General features: G+C 38.6%; 2 protein-coding genes across 2 annotated transcripts in view; one reads left to right on the forward strand and one right to left on the reverse strand.

Moving 5' to 3' along the window:
* herc3 (HECT and RLD domain containing E3 ubiquitin protein ligase 3) overlaps positions 1 to 592 on the reverse strand; it is a 40,284-nt gene extending 39,692 nt beyond the window's left edge. Inside the window, exon 1 of the mRNA XM_033623680.2 lies at positions 504 to 592. The gene's annotated coding sequence lies outside the window, so the exon portion shown is untranslated. The remainder of the gene's footprint in view (positions 1 to 503) is intronic.
* Positions 593 to 2,445: 1,853 nt separating this feature from the next.
* Positions 2,446 to 12,096, forward strand: ppm1kb (protein phosphatase, Mg2+/Mn2+ dependent 1Kb). Its single transcript, XM_033624289.2, has 7 exons — positions 2,446 to 2,587; positions 4,060 to 4,578; positions 4,734 to 4,834; positions 6,799 to 6,964; positions 7,132 to 7,276; positions 8,452 to 8,586; positions 10,103 to 12,096. The coding sequence occupies exons 2-7, from the start codon at positions 4,115 to 4,117 to the stop codon at positions 10,232 to 10,234; spliced, it is 1,143 nt and encodes a 380-aa protein (XP_033480180.1). The 5' UTR covers positions 2,446 to 2,587; positions 4,060 to 4,114; the 3' UTR covers positions 10,235 to 12,096.
* The last annotated feature ends 3,552 nt before the right edge of the window (positions 12,097 to 15,648 follow it).

Raw genomic sequence — 15,648 nt, forward strand, 5'->3', positions numbered from 1 at the left:
CGCCCCTAACTTCATCTCCCAATGGACTGTTTGAATCCATGTTAATTGCAGGTGGGTTACATTGTCATTATCAAACATCACAGTCACTTTAACATGGATCCCGTTCAGTCAGCTGTGTTTACTGTACAGTGGTCCAGCATTATCATCTGTGAGGACATGTATTTAAGGTTACGTTAGCTTGCTGTTAGGGAGAGAGCGAAGAGGAGTGGCCTGCGTTGTGTAGACATTATTAACACAGTGTGCAGGCGTAGCTGAATATCCGTCATGACATTAGCTGGTTGAACAGTTCACTAACTAAACGGAACCAGAACAGACAGTTTGATGACCCACACCAGCCGTTACAGTTAATAGTTAGCTATTTAACCTTAGCGAGCTACAGCAGCGCTAACTGTCAGTGTTATGGCTAAAAACACAGACACCCGCTGGATAACCGATGTCTAAACTGTACATAAAACAGTGCTGATATATAGATGATTCATCCAAAATTAAAATAAGGTGTTTACCTGCACAGATGCATTCTGAAATTGGGCGTCTGGTTTCGGTTCTGCTCAGAAAACAAACGAGGAAGTACCACAACTGACTACGTCACTAGCAGGAGAGCTGCGATTGGCCCGCCGACCAGGAAGTGTAGGTGTTACAACAAATTCTGTGACCCATCACATTCTGAGCTCTGTGAGTCCTATTGGACTTTTTCCAGTGCAAACGTCTCTATCTTACTGTATCACAGATTTTATTTTGATGGCAGCTGTTGCAAAATGGTGTCTACACAGTATTAAGGCAGTGTCACTCATTTTGATAGATAGCTGTTAAGAAAATAATAACCAATAGACACAGAAAGAGACACAGATTTTAATAGTTGTTATAAGGGAAACTGTAGTGTATAGAGCTGTTTGAAAGTGACTTCTAACATGTCAATATCTAACTCTTAAGTCCTCTAGTGTAAAATTATCTGAATCAGGCCTACATTAAAACTAGAATCTGCATTTTTCTTTTAATGTGATTTTCGCAATGTGCTGCTGCTGCTGAAAAAGTAGGCTTGTGTATTGTATTATGTTGGTCTATTCTGTACACATGGCATCTAATACATGGATTCCTCCTTAGTTGGTCTCCCCTCAGCTGAGGTTTCGGCCATTTTCTTTCCTCATTAAAGGGTTTTTGGTGGGAGTTTTTCCTTTTATGAATTGAGGGTGTAAGGATAGAGGGTGTCATATGCTCTACAGATTGACAATCCCCTTGAGGCAAATTTGTGATTTGTCATTTTGGGCTATATTAATAAAATTGACCTGTTTGACAGAAGTAATAAAGTTGCTCATGCTTGGAAGCTACTCAAAATATACAGACAAACTTAAAATTACTTCTTATATCTCAAGCTGAAGTACAGTTAGACATTTGTTACAAAAGTACCCATAAAGTCTGCACTTACAGACCGTTTGTGCTGTCCTGCTCTGGATATAGATGGACAATAACACAGTCCCTCAGTCTTCAACTTAATGGAGTCCTATTAGCAGAGCAGAGAGCAACGGATCTTTGATTTACAGGCTATTCAGGCTTGCAACAGAAAACTATATTATGTGCACAGGCTCCACTGTGCACCATTAGCATGTCTCTCTAAAGGTCACTGTCAACCATTAGCCAAAACAGAAAGGCATCTTCGACAAGATACAGCTGAGTTACTGTAAAAGCACAGACACCAGTATTTGCCCTCTGATAAGTTTCAGGCTTAGACTGTGCAACCAAACTGGTTATCATTGTGAGATAGTTGGCCTGAATACCTCATGTTTGAAAATAAGTAAGTTGAGCAACATCTTTTTGATTTTTCCCACATGTATTGTCCTGTATGTAAGGATGAAACAGAACATTTATTTCACACAGCAATGGGCTGCTGTAAATACCCAAGTTCTCATGAATAACCACAGGTAAGGAAGAATGTAGGGTCTGAATGATTGGACAGTGGAGCCTGAAACAGACACAGATTTCAGTGTGTGGATCCATGAAGTCAGTGAATGAGGAGAACTGATTACAGGGTTCAAATCTAAGAACAAATTAGTCTTTGAGATTGCTATACATGTAAACTATACCACTGCATGTTCAGCTGTTCCTGTATTTGCCCTGATAGATGTGTACTTATTTATTATATTAAGTCCAATATGAAGAGGTTTGTCCTGTGTATCTTATATTGTTTTATACTGATTTGAAATCATACAGTCAAACTCCATAAAAGCTACGTTTAGTACTAAAAATAACATGTAATAAAAGTAAATGCTCCTTTGGCTGATGGAGGTCGGAGCCCTCTGTCTATGCTACGGCTCTGCGGGAGGCCAACTATGCAGATTGTTGATTGGTCCATACAGCTGTCAATCACGGTTTCAACGACCAATCATCTGCAGGGTGCTTGGGGCGTAACAGTGGGCGTAGAAGATTCTGGGCTGCTGATTGGCGCGGCCTGATCACAGGCCGTGTTTGATAACATTGAGAATCCAAAACACTGAGACGGGTTGAGGACGTCGGTTTTTAATTCAGTTTATTAGTGAGTTATTCTCAAGAAATCAGCGGACTGAAGCGGTTTAACTAATCTTAAACATCTAAGGTATGACTTTTATTTAACACACCAGTGAAAGGTCAAAGGGATGGGCTCGGTTATGTGGGACAAACTGCGAACTTCTAGCTAATGCTAGCATGAATTTAGAATGCTAGCCGTCTAGCTAGCTCGTTAATGCTAATACCGCCGAAGCGGAAAGCTAACCTTAACGTTAATCCAGTTGCGCTTTTCGTAAATGCAATAGGATTGTTATTGTTGAAATATTTCTACCGAAACACGGGCGCAACCGTGGTGGCGCTTGTGTTTATATTATCGTGATGCTGGTGAACTGTTAGCGCAATCAGCTATCAGGAGTTGCATCATTCATGTGGCGTTAACGTCGATGTTAACGTTAATGTTGCTGTAATAAATATGTATTGCGCTAAAGCTACTGCTACGTTTTGGGTCTTGTTGGATAGAAAGGTCGCAGATGGAGTGTATTTATTATTTCCCGATTGTTTTCAAATGTTATGTTTACATTAGCAGTGATTTAGGTACGTTAATAAAACAGGGGTCATGTAATAGTAAGATTTGCAATAGATCAGTTGACAAACGCAAAGTGCTCAAAGCTATGCATGTGTAATAGGGTTATTTGGGGTCAGATTTTAAAGATGTAAACTCAAGCGATATGAGGCTGCACCTAGCTCTTCATTTTTGATCAATCTTATTTTTTTTATTTATTTTATTGTGTGTAGAAAATAGTGAAATGTTCATCACAACTTCCCAGGGCCAAAGGAAAGGAGATTAAACCTTAAGATAATCGGTTTGTTTTCAAGTAAAACTAAATTTATGCTTAAGTGAACTGTTGTGCAGCAGTTACAATACAAAGTAGGAAAGAGCGTAAATAATGTAAAATGTATATAATAAGATAGAAAAAATAGTAGGCCAAGTAACAGTAAGGAAGAGCAAATATTTGTCTTTTTCTGTCTAAATGATCGGACATGACCATTTAATCAATTATAAAAACAATTATTGATACATATTCTGTCAGTCAGACGACTCTTTCAGCTTTATTCAAGACCTGTCATAAAGGACTGCACATTCTGTTCTTAACTAGGTCACTATTTTAAGCACCTTTTGTAAACAAATTGGAGCTTCAACCTGTGCTTCATTCAATCAATCAATCAATCAATTCAATCAGTTTTATTTATAAAGCCCAATATCACAAATCACAGTTTGCCTCACAGGGCTTTACAGCATACGACACCCCTCTGTCCTTAGGAACCTCACAGCGGATAAGGAAAAACTCCCCCCAAAAAAACCTCATTGAGATCAGAGGAATCTCAAGTGTTTACCCATCAATCAATGATTCACTTAATGATCTTGAGTGATTTTCCAAGACTTTTAACACACATAACACAGGGCTGGTAGCAACGGCTGCAGCATTTTAGACATTCTGGTATGTCCTGAGCAAGCATGTGATGTTCATAAAAATTCAGTGTCCAGTCTAACTGTCCTATTTTTCTCAATTGTTTGGACAGAAGATACATCTACCTCTGCATCCAGTGCTTCTCCGGTGTTTGTGCTGTCAGGGTGATGTCAGCAACCTGTCTCGCGCGCCTAGCAAGGTGCAGTGGTCCTCAAGTGGGACGTAATAGTCTTTTACAGATGGTCCCACTCCCGTTCCTGCAGTACAGCCACCTCCAGTTAACACTCTTCAAGAGACAAATTTACAGCCCTTCAGGAAGTCGGCCCAGCAACACGCGCTTTGATCCGGACAGCAGTGGCCGCCCCACTACCTGGGATTCATTTGGCATCTGGGACAATCGTATAGATGAGCCTATCCTGCTGCCTCCCAGCATTCGCTACGGCAAGCCCATTCCCAAAGTCAGCTTATCAAAGGTAGGCTGTGCCTCGCTCATCGGCCAGCGCAAGGAGAATGAAGACCGTTACAAGGTTTCCCAGTTGACTGACAACATCCTTTACTTTGCTGTGTTTGATGGGCATGGCGGACCAGAGGCAGCTGACTTTTGTGAAAAATACATGGAAAAATTCATCAAGTAAGGAAGTTGTTAAATATGCTGTTATCACCTATCCAAACCAGTCTTTGTCACAGGAAATTAATTGACTGATTCCCAATTTCAACGTCTGAAATTATTAGATATTCACAGTAGCTGACATTCTGATCAATGTCGTCTTTTGGTTGTTGTTTCAGGGACCTTGTGGCAGACGTGCCTGATCTGGAAGTAGTTTTAACGAAGGCCTTCCTTGAAATAGACAAAGCTCTTGCAAGGCACTTACACTTCTCTCCAAGTGGTAGGTTCTTTTATGTTACATGGACATAGATAAACTGTCAATATTTATACGTACATGTGTTTATGTAATGCCACTTTTTTTTCTTCTCTCTTTAAAGCCTAACTTACTTATCTTACCTAGGCTTTGAATCCTTGGATATCCCAACTGACATGACCTGAGATCTTTTGGTCAGAGGTCTGTCATTTAACCCAAAGTTACTCAATAAGTCAGCTACAAGTAGAGCAAACGCTAGTGCTTCACTGCTTCACTACTCATCTACACACACAGAAAGGCAACAAATTAAAGGAAAAACCTTAGTTCATGTGCGGATAAACATACTGAATGTGGCTCTTTCCGTGAAAGAGCACAAACAGTCACTGAATGGTGTTCACAGTCACCAGATCCCAATCCAGACAAACACAAGTGGGAGATTGTGTGCTCCACTACCAGTGGGAGACCCAAAATGAGGGAATATCTTTTGAAAGAATGGCACACATATCTCCCAGTAGAGGTCCAGGGACTTGTAGAGTCTACGCCAATAAACACTGAAGCTGTTGTGGGCATCCAACACTTCACAAAGACTCTTAATGTTGTTTTTTCCTTTAATATGTCACCCAACTGTTGATGTGTTATTTCACAATTTGCAAAGTATACTGTTTAGCATGGGCATTGAAACTGATATTCAGGGTAATTTGAGCACCGCTCAAACAAATGAATGCAAAGCATTTCTCTCAGTACATTATGTGGTCTGGTTTGCCCTTGTCATTTAGAAACTTTTAAAATTAGCTTGACTTTTTTTCAAACAGCATTATGTCTGATTGATATAAAAGCTAGTATACATGTAATGTGGCCATACATCGGCCACGCTGTGTGAAATGTCCCAATATGCTTGTGTGTGTGTGTGCATGTTATCTACGGCAGCTGCTGACCCAGCTAAGAGCTGGAGGCCCTTGGCACCAATGTGGATGACGAGAGGCTAGATATTGAAGGAGAGTCCAGCGGGTCCTAAATCCTGGACTACTGGAAGGTTCCCTATCTTTCTCTAACTCCGCTCTCTCTCTCTCTCTCTCTCTCTCTCTCTCTCTCTCTCTTCCTTTTCTTCTCTCACCAAGTGTTTACAAAACTTCTTGTGAGACAGTGCTTCAGTTTAACTAGTTGTATGAGATGTATGTCGTCAGTGTCCATGAGATGTAACATGTTTAACATGCATATTAGGCTAATGAAACAAACACATAGCTTAAAATCTCAAGCTAGTCATCTCATTTATCTCTTTGGAGATAGAAATGTCTAAAGCAGCACAACAAATATCAGCAGATTAATCCACTTAGTGACGTTTGATGTTGTTTTATTAAATTTGCAAGCCCTTAAGGAACTTAAATATCTGCTGCTCCAATACTCTTTGCCAGATAAAGTTGGCTGGAACCATTTTCCTGAGTTTACTGTTTAAAAGACATCTTAATGTTTCCCTGCACTACTATTACTAAACACCAAGTAATTATTTGATATCACTTTCCTTATGACAGATTATTGCTGAATTATTCACATTTGTAACTCTGGACAAATGCATGCAAAACATAGAAGTAAAACCAACCCTCTCAGGAAGTATTAGAAGTAGTTTCTTTCTTTGCATCAGTTTATGTGTTATTTTTTGGTATATTAAGATCAGTACTGAGCACTGATAAGTGTCAGTTAACATTCATTATTTTAAGTTTCAGCCTTAGACTTAACTCTGCTGTAAAGTCTGCTCTGGACCTCAACTCTGTGCTGAAACAGTTCGACATGCATGTGTGACTGCCTCCTCTATTGTTTACTGTGTAATCTCTAGCTCCACTATCTGACTCTCACCCATGTGCTCATGTTTTAATGTGTGGATGTGAGCGTGTGAGATACACCATGTGGATGTTGTGAACAATGTGGACCGTGACTCTATGTGTGGATCTTTATGGTTCGTTCCTCCTCTGATGTGTCCTTTTATGTCTCTGTAGTACCCGGGGTGAACGCAGGAACCACCTCCACCGTGGCCCTGCTGAGGGACGGCATTGAGCTGGTGGTGGGCAGTGTGGGTGACAGCCGGGCCATGCTTTGCCGCAAGGGCAAGGCGCTTAAACTGACTGACGACCACACTCCTGAGAGGAAGGACGAGAAAGAGAGGTACAAAGACGTCAGTAATGCCATACATTTAAAGGTGGTGTTATTGGTGCTGATGGAGTTGTATCTACAGTAATGAGAATTATAGTGTTACTGTTATTGTTAAAATCGCTCTTTCTCTGTCAGCTGAAGTAAGGTATGTACTTCTCTTTCTCTGCACCTGCCTCAAGGATAAAGAGAAGTGGGGGCTTCATCACGTGGAATAGTTTGGGACAGTCGAACGTCAACGGCAGATTGGCTATGACACGCAGTATCGGAGACTTTGACCTGAAGAAAACTGGGGTCATTGCTGAGCCTGAAACCAGGAGAGTAACGGTAGGTTTATTAAAGTGGAGCTTGTCGCACCTTTAGATGATATTTTATGTGTTTGAGTGTTTCAGGCTGATTTATACAGGATTTTAATAATGTGTATATAACCTAAATAATGTGTGCTAGCTATAAGGGGCGGTACTGTCAAAAATTCAGCTTCTCAACACAACATGTGTAGAATCTTTTTATTGTTGATAATGATTGTCCAACAATGTAATGGTTTGTATTTATGGAAGTTTATGGATATGAAGCAGAGCCACTGGAAATGGTGGGGCGGTGTAGCATAGTTCAAGCGAGACAGGACCGTAGGACAAAACAAAGACATTTTAAAATGGTGGAATGTAGCGAAAGACTTATACGTCCACATGTCACAATGTACTTAATGGCTTCACAGACCACTTCCATCTACAACGCTGCCTCTGTTAAATGGCCTTCTCCACGGTCACCATGTTTGTAGTTCTCAGAAACTTTTGACTCTAGTGCCATCTAGTGGATGCATCTATGCCAACATAAAGGACACAGAAGTATGTGGCCAGTGATGGTTAACATATCTTTCGGTACTTAAAGGGAGTATAAACGAGCCTTAACACAGACTTTTAACAAACACTCATAACATAAACGTTGTTTATTTGCATATTTTATCTCCATCGTAATAGTGATGATGTAAAAAGTTAAGATAATTATTGCACTTCTAGATACATATATTTTTGTAAAGACATTCTCCTACATGCAAACATTTTAATTCTGTATAACCACATATTTACATCGTCATCAACTTGTTAATTTGTCTATGAAGACACTGTATAATTAGGTATTGATTTAGAATTTTAGGGCCCGCTCTACTAGTCCCATTTTTGTACAACTTTTGTACAACTTTCCTAGGTTTTATCTCCCCCTCAGTGTGGGCTGCTAGGTGGGGTGCTTAGTTGATTGTTATAGCCACGTTGCAGGCTGTCTGTTTTTTAATGTGCAGGATGTCCTGTGTCACACAAGTGACGTTTCTAGTGATGGTTCTCTCTGACAGTCAGTGATCTGTAGTGCTTTAACTCAGCGGGTCGAGTCGAGCTGTGCCATACCATGCAGTGAAAAGAAGACTTTATAACAATAATTCAGCACTGCTTGGTGGAAAATAGTCTTTAAAAGTGAGAAAGGTTTCTTAATGATGCTTGTTCTCTCCTCAGTTACACCATGTCCACGACGCTTTCCTGGCACTAACCACAGACGGCGTTAACTTCATTATGAACAGCCAGGAGATCTGCAATGTCATCAACCAGTGCCACGACCCCAAGGAGGCAGCTCAGAGAATATCTGACCAGGTGAGACATTCACACTTGGCCTTTAACTACACCGTCATGTTGTATGTAAAGTAGAAGAGTCTTCTGATTTGAATGGCCATGGCTTTTCTGCCTTACCAAGCGCATAAGTTTATCGGCAGGCATCTTTGAATTGTGGCAGACAGCTTTATGTATTTATTAGGATTAAAGTTATATGTTTTGTTAGACAGACAATCAAAATCCAACAAAAGTGTCCACAGAAATTACCCTTCCATCACACTTAATATTTTATGGAAAGACTAATTCGTAGCATATACACTGTTGAAAGTCTTTCAGAAAATAAATATTATTTCCATTATTTTGTTTAGGTGCTGTTAGACAGGGGGCGGTTGCCACCAGTAAAATCAGCTCCTGCATTGTCTCCCTTGCTGTGGTTTATGTGGTTGCCATGGTCATATAACAAGCTGAGGCATCATGTTCGAAAAATTGATCCATTATAAACTCTGAATGCTGTTGCAACAAGCTGTTTGATAGAATCTATTTTCCCCTTAAGGGGATAATTCCGTCAGTGTGTTATTACCTTCAGTGGATGTCAGTCGACATGCCCCCAGTTTGGAGAATCAGGCTGGAGTCTGACACAGAAGCTAAGCAGTCTACTACTGTGAAGGGGTCAGTATTGAAACATATTCTAGCCACCTAAAAAAGGCCCACCTAAAATCAATTAGTATCAGTTTAATAGCATGGTATATGTAGAATATTTTCACTGCTTTACCTTACTGTCAGACAGGGACTTCCAGCGGGAAGATGGAGCCATTATATTGCTCTCTTTAAAGCTAGACTTAATTGAGAAAACTGATTATTCGACATTGCCAAAAACAGAAGCAGTTGAGAACAGCTGATCCTACCACTGCCTCGATCAGTAGGTTAGTTTGTGTTCTTGAGTGGCTTTGCTGTCTAAAATGGTTAGTACGGATTCAACAGAGACACCCAAAAACACAAGCTAACTTATTTAGGCAGTGGTAAACCAGCAGCTCCTGTTTTCAGCAAGCCAAAATTACCGTTTTTGTCTGGTGGCTTTTAAGACAGCATAGCTGGAAACTGAAGCCATCAGCGACTGCCTTGCAGAGCAGCAGGCTGTGTGACGGAAAGGTAAAGCAGTGAAAATACTCCCAATATAGCCTACACCTAAACTGCTGTAGAGTTTTTTTTAGGTAGGACTGTTTTTAGGTGGCAAAAATATGTGTTGCTGCTGACCCCATTCACAGCAGTGCATTTCTTAGCTTTCGTGTCAGCACTTCTGCCTATTCTCCAAACTGGGGGCAGCCGACAGACATCTTCTGTATGTAATACACTGGCTATGGATAAGCAACCCATACAACTCTATAGAAAAACATCTAAGTAGAAATCAATGCATTATTGCTATGGAGCATTAGGTCATCTCAGGTCCAAGACAGTTGCTCCAAGTGTTGAAGGAGTAGAGCTAGCAAACACCCAGTCAGCAAACCTTTTCGCACATCTTCATGCTTTTTTTAATCATGATGGTCCGCCTCTCTCTCAGGCTCTTCAATACGGCTCGGAGGACAACAGCACAATTATCGTGGTGCCCTTTGGTGCTTGGGGAAAGCACAAGAGTTCGGACACAAGTTTCTCCTTCAGCAGAAGTGTTGTGTCCAGCGGCCGCTGGGCGTAGTCAGCAGGATGTTGGGTGAAAAGATTGCGGTCTGTGGACCTAATTAATGTGTGCAATACAATCAAACAGTGCCCTTGTGAAAACATTATAAAGAGTACGTTTTACCCAAATAATAATGATTATACTAATACCTAAGGGTTACAACGTGTTAATTAGAGTAGCATGATATTTATCAGCCTCTGTGACATAAGAGGCAGTGAATTCATGATGTGCACTAAATGAAAAACATCCTCTTTATAACACGTTTTACTCTACTGGCGAGCCAATGAACATAAAGGTGCTTAAAGCGGAGAAGTGTTTGAGTGGTAGACAGGAATTCATGATTATATGAAAGCAGTCACTTGTTCAAATGTAGCCTGTTCTACATTAGAGAAGATTTTAAGACCATCTGCCATTCAGATAATTTTTTATGTGTTTATCCCAAATTTGTATTTTTTTATTTTCATGGCAACTCGGAAAGTTGCCATTTTAAAGAAATTATACATCTGGATTTTACCAGTTGTTTGAAGCCTGCAGTCTTACCATTTCTCAGTGTTAAGGTTATGACCACATTGATGGATGAGAATGGGAAAACACAATAATTAAACTGCACTCATTTGTCAGATGATTGAAGTTAATTGAACCCTTGTATAAGAATGTCCCGACTTCTGAAGCACCGTGACCTGCGTGAGGAGGTCTTGATGACTGAATGTCACTTCTGGAGTCTCCTCTTTGTCGTTTGGGTCAAGAGCCAAGTATTGCTCTTCTAAACTCGTCCCAATTTTGAGCCCAATTGTGGCGGTTTGCGAGAAATGAACCCTGAATATCCTGTGATCTAGTGAACGTGTGTGAATGGACTTGCTTGATGCTATTTATATAAAGAGCATTTCACTGGCTGAATTAAAATATTCACGTTTCATGCAATTTAAACTTTGCTCAAGCTTGTGTATGTGTTCATATCTGTACTGATTTGAAACAGGTTGTGTAAGGGCACTAAATAGGTGTTCAGGGTACAGAAGTGTACAGTGTATGTTTTGTAAATAATTATATTTATGTACATCTGGAACACTGATAGTTCTCATTTATTTAATAACACGTCTAAAGACAGTCTCATATCAGAATATGTCACACGTGCAGGACCTTTGCTTGGGTGCTTGTATCGTGTAAAGCTACATCATTTTGATTGTAATTCCTCATTTACAGCATTTACGTGTCACTCTGAGAGATGGAAGCACATTTAATGCAACACTAAAGAAATGTTCAGCTAAGAGCCATGTTTGACAATGTGAATGTTTGCTTAAATGCCCTCCATGACTAAAAGATACAATCAAACCCTGCAGGGTATCGGAGTAATCAAGCTGTGTGAGTTGTCTTGGCTGACCTCATGTGAGTGGACACATTACCAGTGTAAGGCAGACCATTAGATTGACCGTACTGTTTTTGTTCACCGTTGATCTTTTGTTTTGTGGTTGTTAAAGCTAGACAAATGCACCACTTCATATTTATCATTGTTCTATCTGTGAGATTTGCAAATGTCATGTAGCCATGATTGTTTTCCTCAAACACCACGTGTAGATTTTGTTGTACATAGTTTTCCCTGCTCATTCACATACTGAATGAAACCATAACTTATTATAAGGACTTTGTCTTTATAATTATAACGTCCTCTTTACAAACTTCCTCATCTGTTAAAGTTATCTATCAGTGTGTTGAGTGTTTATTTACTGTATATTTGTTTCACTGCCTTTGAAATACAGTCATTGTAGCTGTGGACCTGTACCTGACTGGGACCTTAATGTGACTGTTTCCACAACACTCTGTTAGTACTGTATTTCTGGTCTTAATGGCTTGTGACACTTCAATTAAAAACTGTACATCCAAAATCATGTTCTCATGTGTTTGTTGTAATCTGCTGTATGTGGTAATAGTTTATGGGAATGTGTGAAACATACATTTAAATATTTTACTGTACTATGTCAGTCATAAAACCATAATTTAAATTATTTACATTTTATGTAGGTATGTTGTGAGTACTTGTGTGAGACACCCCAGATGAAAGCAGTTTTTGCATGAACTGGTCAATTCTGATTTATTTACACATCTTCTTTCAGTCAATTTGTGTCAATGTTGAGATTTGTTTACACAGACCAGTGGAAAGAAAACATCCAAAATACACATTTAGCTGTTTATTTTAGTTCAGATTTATGTTCTGGAAATGTATGCAAAAAACATTTGATTAGATAATTCATCAGTTGCATGTAAAAACAAACTTCAGAAAAAACCTGTAACACAAATAAATAATTGTCTTAATGTCAGTAATCAACTGGGAAAGTTGCACAGCGATATTTGTTAAATTTTTTACCCTAGTGTCCTTTTTGTCTAAAAATGTAAGGAATTTTACAATACATATCTTAAAAGGCCATTTTCTAAAAATTAGTTTCTTTCTCATACTCTGGGCCAAAAATCTCAACTTCAGTAACAATTAAGGTTTTTACAGAGGGATTTGTTAATATATTATTAATTTATATAATATTTTATTCGTAAAAAACATGGCGATCATTTTTCTCATTTATATATTTGTATTTGATTTTATTGTTTTATTTTATTTTAATATATTATTCATAGTCTAATTTATATAACACTATTCCTTAAAAAACATGGTGATTTTTATTTTATTGTTTAAATGTATTTATTTATTTATTTATTTTTAAATTTATTTATTTTTCGAGGCTGCTGAAAGTATTTTCTGATTTAAGGAATGATATAAAGAAATACCCAAAATTTTCCTCTGTAGAAACCTTTGACTTATTACATCCATCAACAAAATGAAACATGAATTTGTAACCTTTCTTTATCCAGTGTGCAGATTTCTCCTATACAAATCATTGCAAATCAGCACATAGATGATTAGATAGCTAATGAATCATTTGCGCATTTAATCATAACATTTTAGCGAACTTGTACCACAGAAATATAACTTTTACTTTAAGTAATCAACTTTGTCACAAAATGTAACCTATTTACCTGGAGTGTCCCCTTAACGTTCAAACCTTTAAGCTGTCTGGTAACTTTGCTTTATTATTATTATGCTGTGCGCGCTCCCGCGAGGTGCATGCGGTGCTCGGTGGTCACCAACCGATATATCGGTGTAACGTTACAGTTTTTGCCAGCCACTAAGTAACAAGACACAGTATTACCATAACCGTAGAAGACTTAGTTGAATTTAGCTAAGGGAAGACCGGGTAAAGTTAATGTCAAGTTTTAACGTTAATGTTATCAGTCTCCTGTTTTAAAAAAAATCAATGGGTCCATTGAAAGACAGGTAACGTTAATGTAATACCTCTGTATTCTCACAATAACCGATATAACAGTTATCAGCCTCTGATGTCTGGCTTCATTAGTAACGTTAATGTTAGCTTTATAACTGAAGTTGGCTCGAGCTAATTAGCCAGCTAGCTTACATCGGTAAACAAGTTTTATTGTATATTGAAACAAATAATTACGCTAACAGGCGCTAATAGTATGGCCACTTTCTGCGCATTTGCTTATATATGCTAGCTATTCTTTTAAAATCTCATTTTACGTTTTAAATATAATGAACCGTTTGCCTAGCTAACCCCAGAGTTAGCCTAACTGCCAATGCTAACTCGTGAATTCCCGCCGCTTGCTTTGCTAGGCTAACGTTAGCTAACGAACAACTACAGTAACATTAGCCTATGAAACCGTTTACAGTTTGTTTTTCTAATTTATCTTTTAATCTGAAGGGTATTAAATGTTAGCAGCTATTAATAAAAGAAATGCCTCTTTTTTTATTTGAAGGACCAAGCTGGTGGTTTTGCATGTTTTAACTACAAATTAAAGATGGTGTGTAGTTAGCTAACTTTTTTGCAAACCATGGTGCTCTAAGTGTTGGGGTATGTTTTCCTATCCAGTAGTCATTGATTTCCATGCATTTAAGAAATAAAAGAGACTTTATTGTCTTTCATCCATATGTAGTGCAGTACAGAACACAGAAAAAAAAATTGTGTTTCCCTGGTGCTGGTGCAAAACCAAAGAATTAACAAATGAACATAATGTGCAATGGACAAGATACAAGACAAGGTACAGACATATAGTGCAATAACAAACATGGAGTGCTACAATAGAAACATATAAATACAAAAAGTGTAAATAGAAATGGAGGAAGTATAGTTTGAAATGAATTACTAAGCTCATGAAACTTGGCCAACTTGTGTACTCCATCATAATCTGCAATAATACTGGTTTATGTTCAAAATTATTTTAAGTCTGCTCTGCTCTTCCAAGCAGTGATAATGTAATTAGACAGATAAAAACTAAACTCTCTGTGATAAACTCTCTTTGATAAGTTGCACATCTGTAGTATGTTGCATAAGTCTACCCAAAGGTTTCTCAAACTGAACAGAAATGTTACAGGTATGAAAATAGACTGTCTCCATTTTAATCATTTATGTATTTGTGAGTAGTAAATAAAGGGTTAAACCTCTGTGCAGCTTGGTAGGATCCCAGCTGAGTGTGTGACTGGATGGTGAGGCACCTGTCCCTGCTGTCATGAGCTGATGTTAGTCAGCCTGCACAGTTTCTCTGCACCAGTAGCACTCCTGAAGGCTGCAGCAGGATCTCCGCACCAGCAGCCTTCTCACACTCTCAGCTCGGTAAGTCACTGTCACAAAACTTTTCACTACTTTGCAACATCATGATGGTGGTGATCATTTTCAGAGGATTTCTGCAACACGTGATTTATTTGTTTTAAATTTTGGTTCTGCAAGACTTGGTTTATCTAATTGAGAATGGAGCACGAAAATATTCTTACTAAAATCAGTAGTTTTGGTGAGAGAATCAGTGCTGTAGACACTAAAGTCATGGTTCTTGTGTGTGGTTTTTATTGGTAAGATAAGTTTTTATTTGGCTTTTTCTGTCTGTTTTCAGTCTGTCTGTTACCCACAACTTCAAACTATAGAGTTCCTTACAGAAAATATAGCCATTTTTCCCTTTTTTCAAACTATACCAAGGACACAGATGTTGTGTGTTTTATTGCTGGTTAAATAGGCTCAGTTTGAACAAATTTAATTTGTTTTCAAATTGCACTTTTTGTCTTATTAACTGATCACGAGTCGAAAATCAGGGTTTAAGTCATGTAGTGTGAACTACGTTTTAAACCCCAGTATATGTCTGCTGATGGGAAGCTTTTCTTAAATGGTCTGTCTTTCTTTAAAGTCTTAAGTACATCAGAAAATGGGAGATGTTGAATTCTTTTAGCAAAAATATGACATGTCCTCACATGATGTAACATTATAACATGCAATAAAGACACGAGACAGATATATTATTAAAACAGAATAAGTTAGTTCCATCTGGATTTCATTTAACAGTATCTTTAAAACTATTAAATAAAAGGAGTATTTCACAGGCATACC

This window comes from Epinephelus lanceolatus, chromosome 3 (assembly GCF_041903045.1).
Source record: "Epinephelus lanceolatus isolate andai-2023 chromosome 3, ASM4190304v1, whole genome shotgun sequence".
NCBI classification, from domain to species: Eukaryota; Metazoa; Chordata; class Actinopteri; order Perciformes; family Serranidae; genus Epinephelus; species Epinephelus lanceolatus.

Coding starts and splice junctions, on each gene's coding strand:
- ppm1kb (XM_033624289.2), top strand. CDS start 4,115: ATGTCAGCAACCTGTCTCGCGCGCCTAGCAAGGTGCAGTGGTCCTCAA. Junction 4,579..4,733: donor TACATGGAAAAATTCATCAA/GTAAGGAAGTTG, acceptor TTGTTGTTTCAG/GGACCTTGTGGCAGACGTGC. Junction 8,587..10,102: donor CTCAGAGAATATCTGACCAG/GTGAGACATTCA, acceptor CCTCTCTCTCAG/GCTCTTCAATACGGCTCGGA.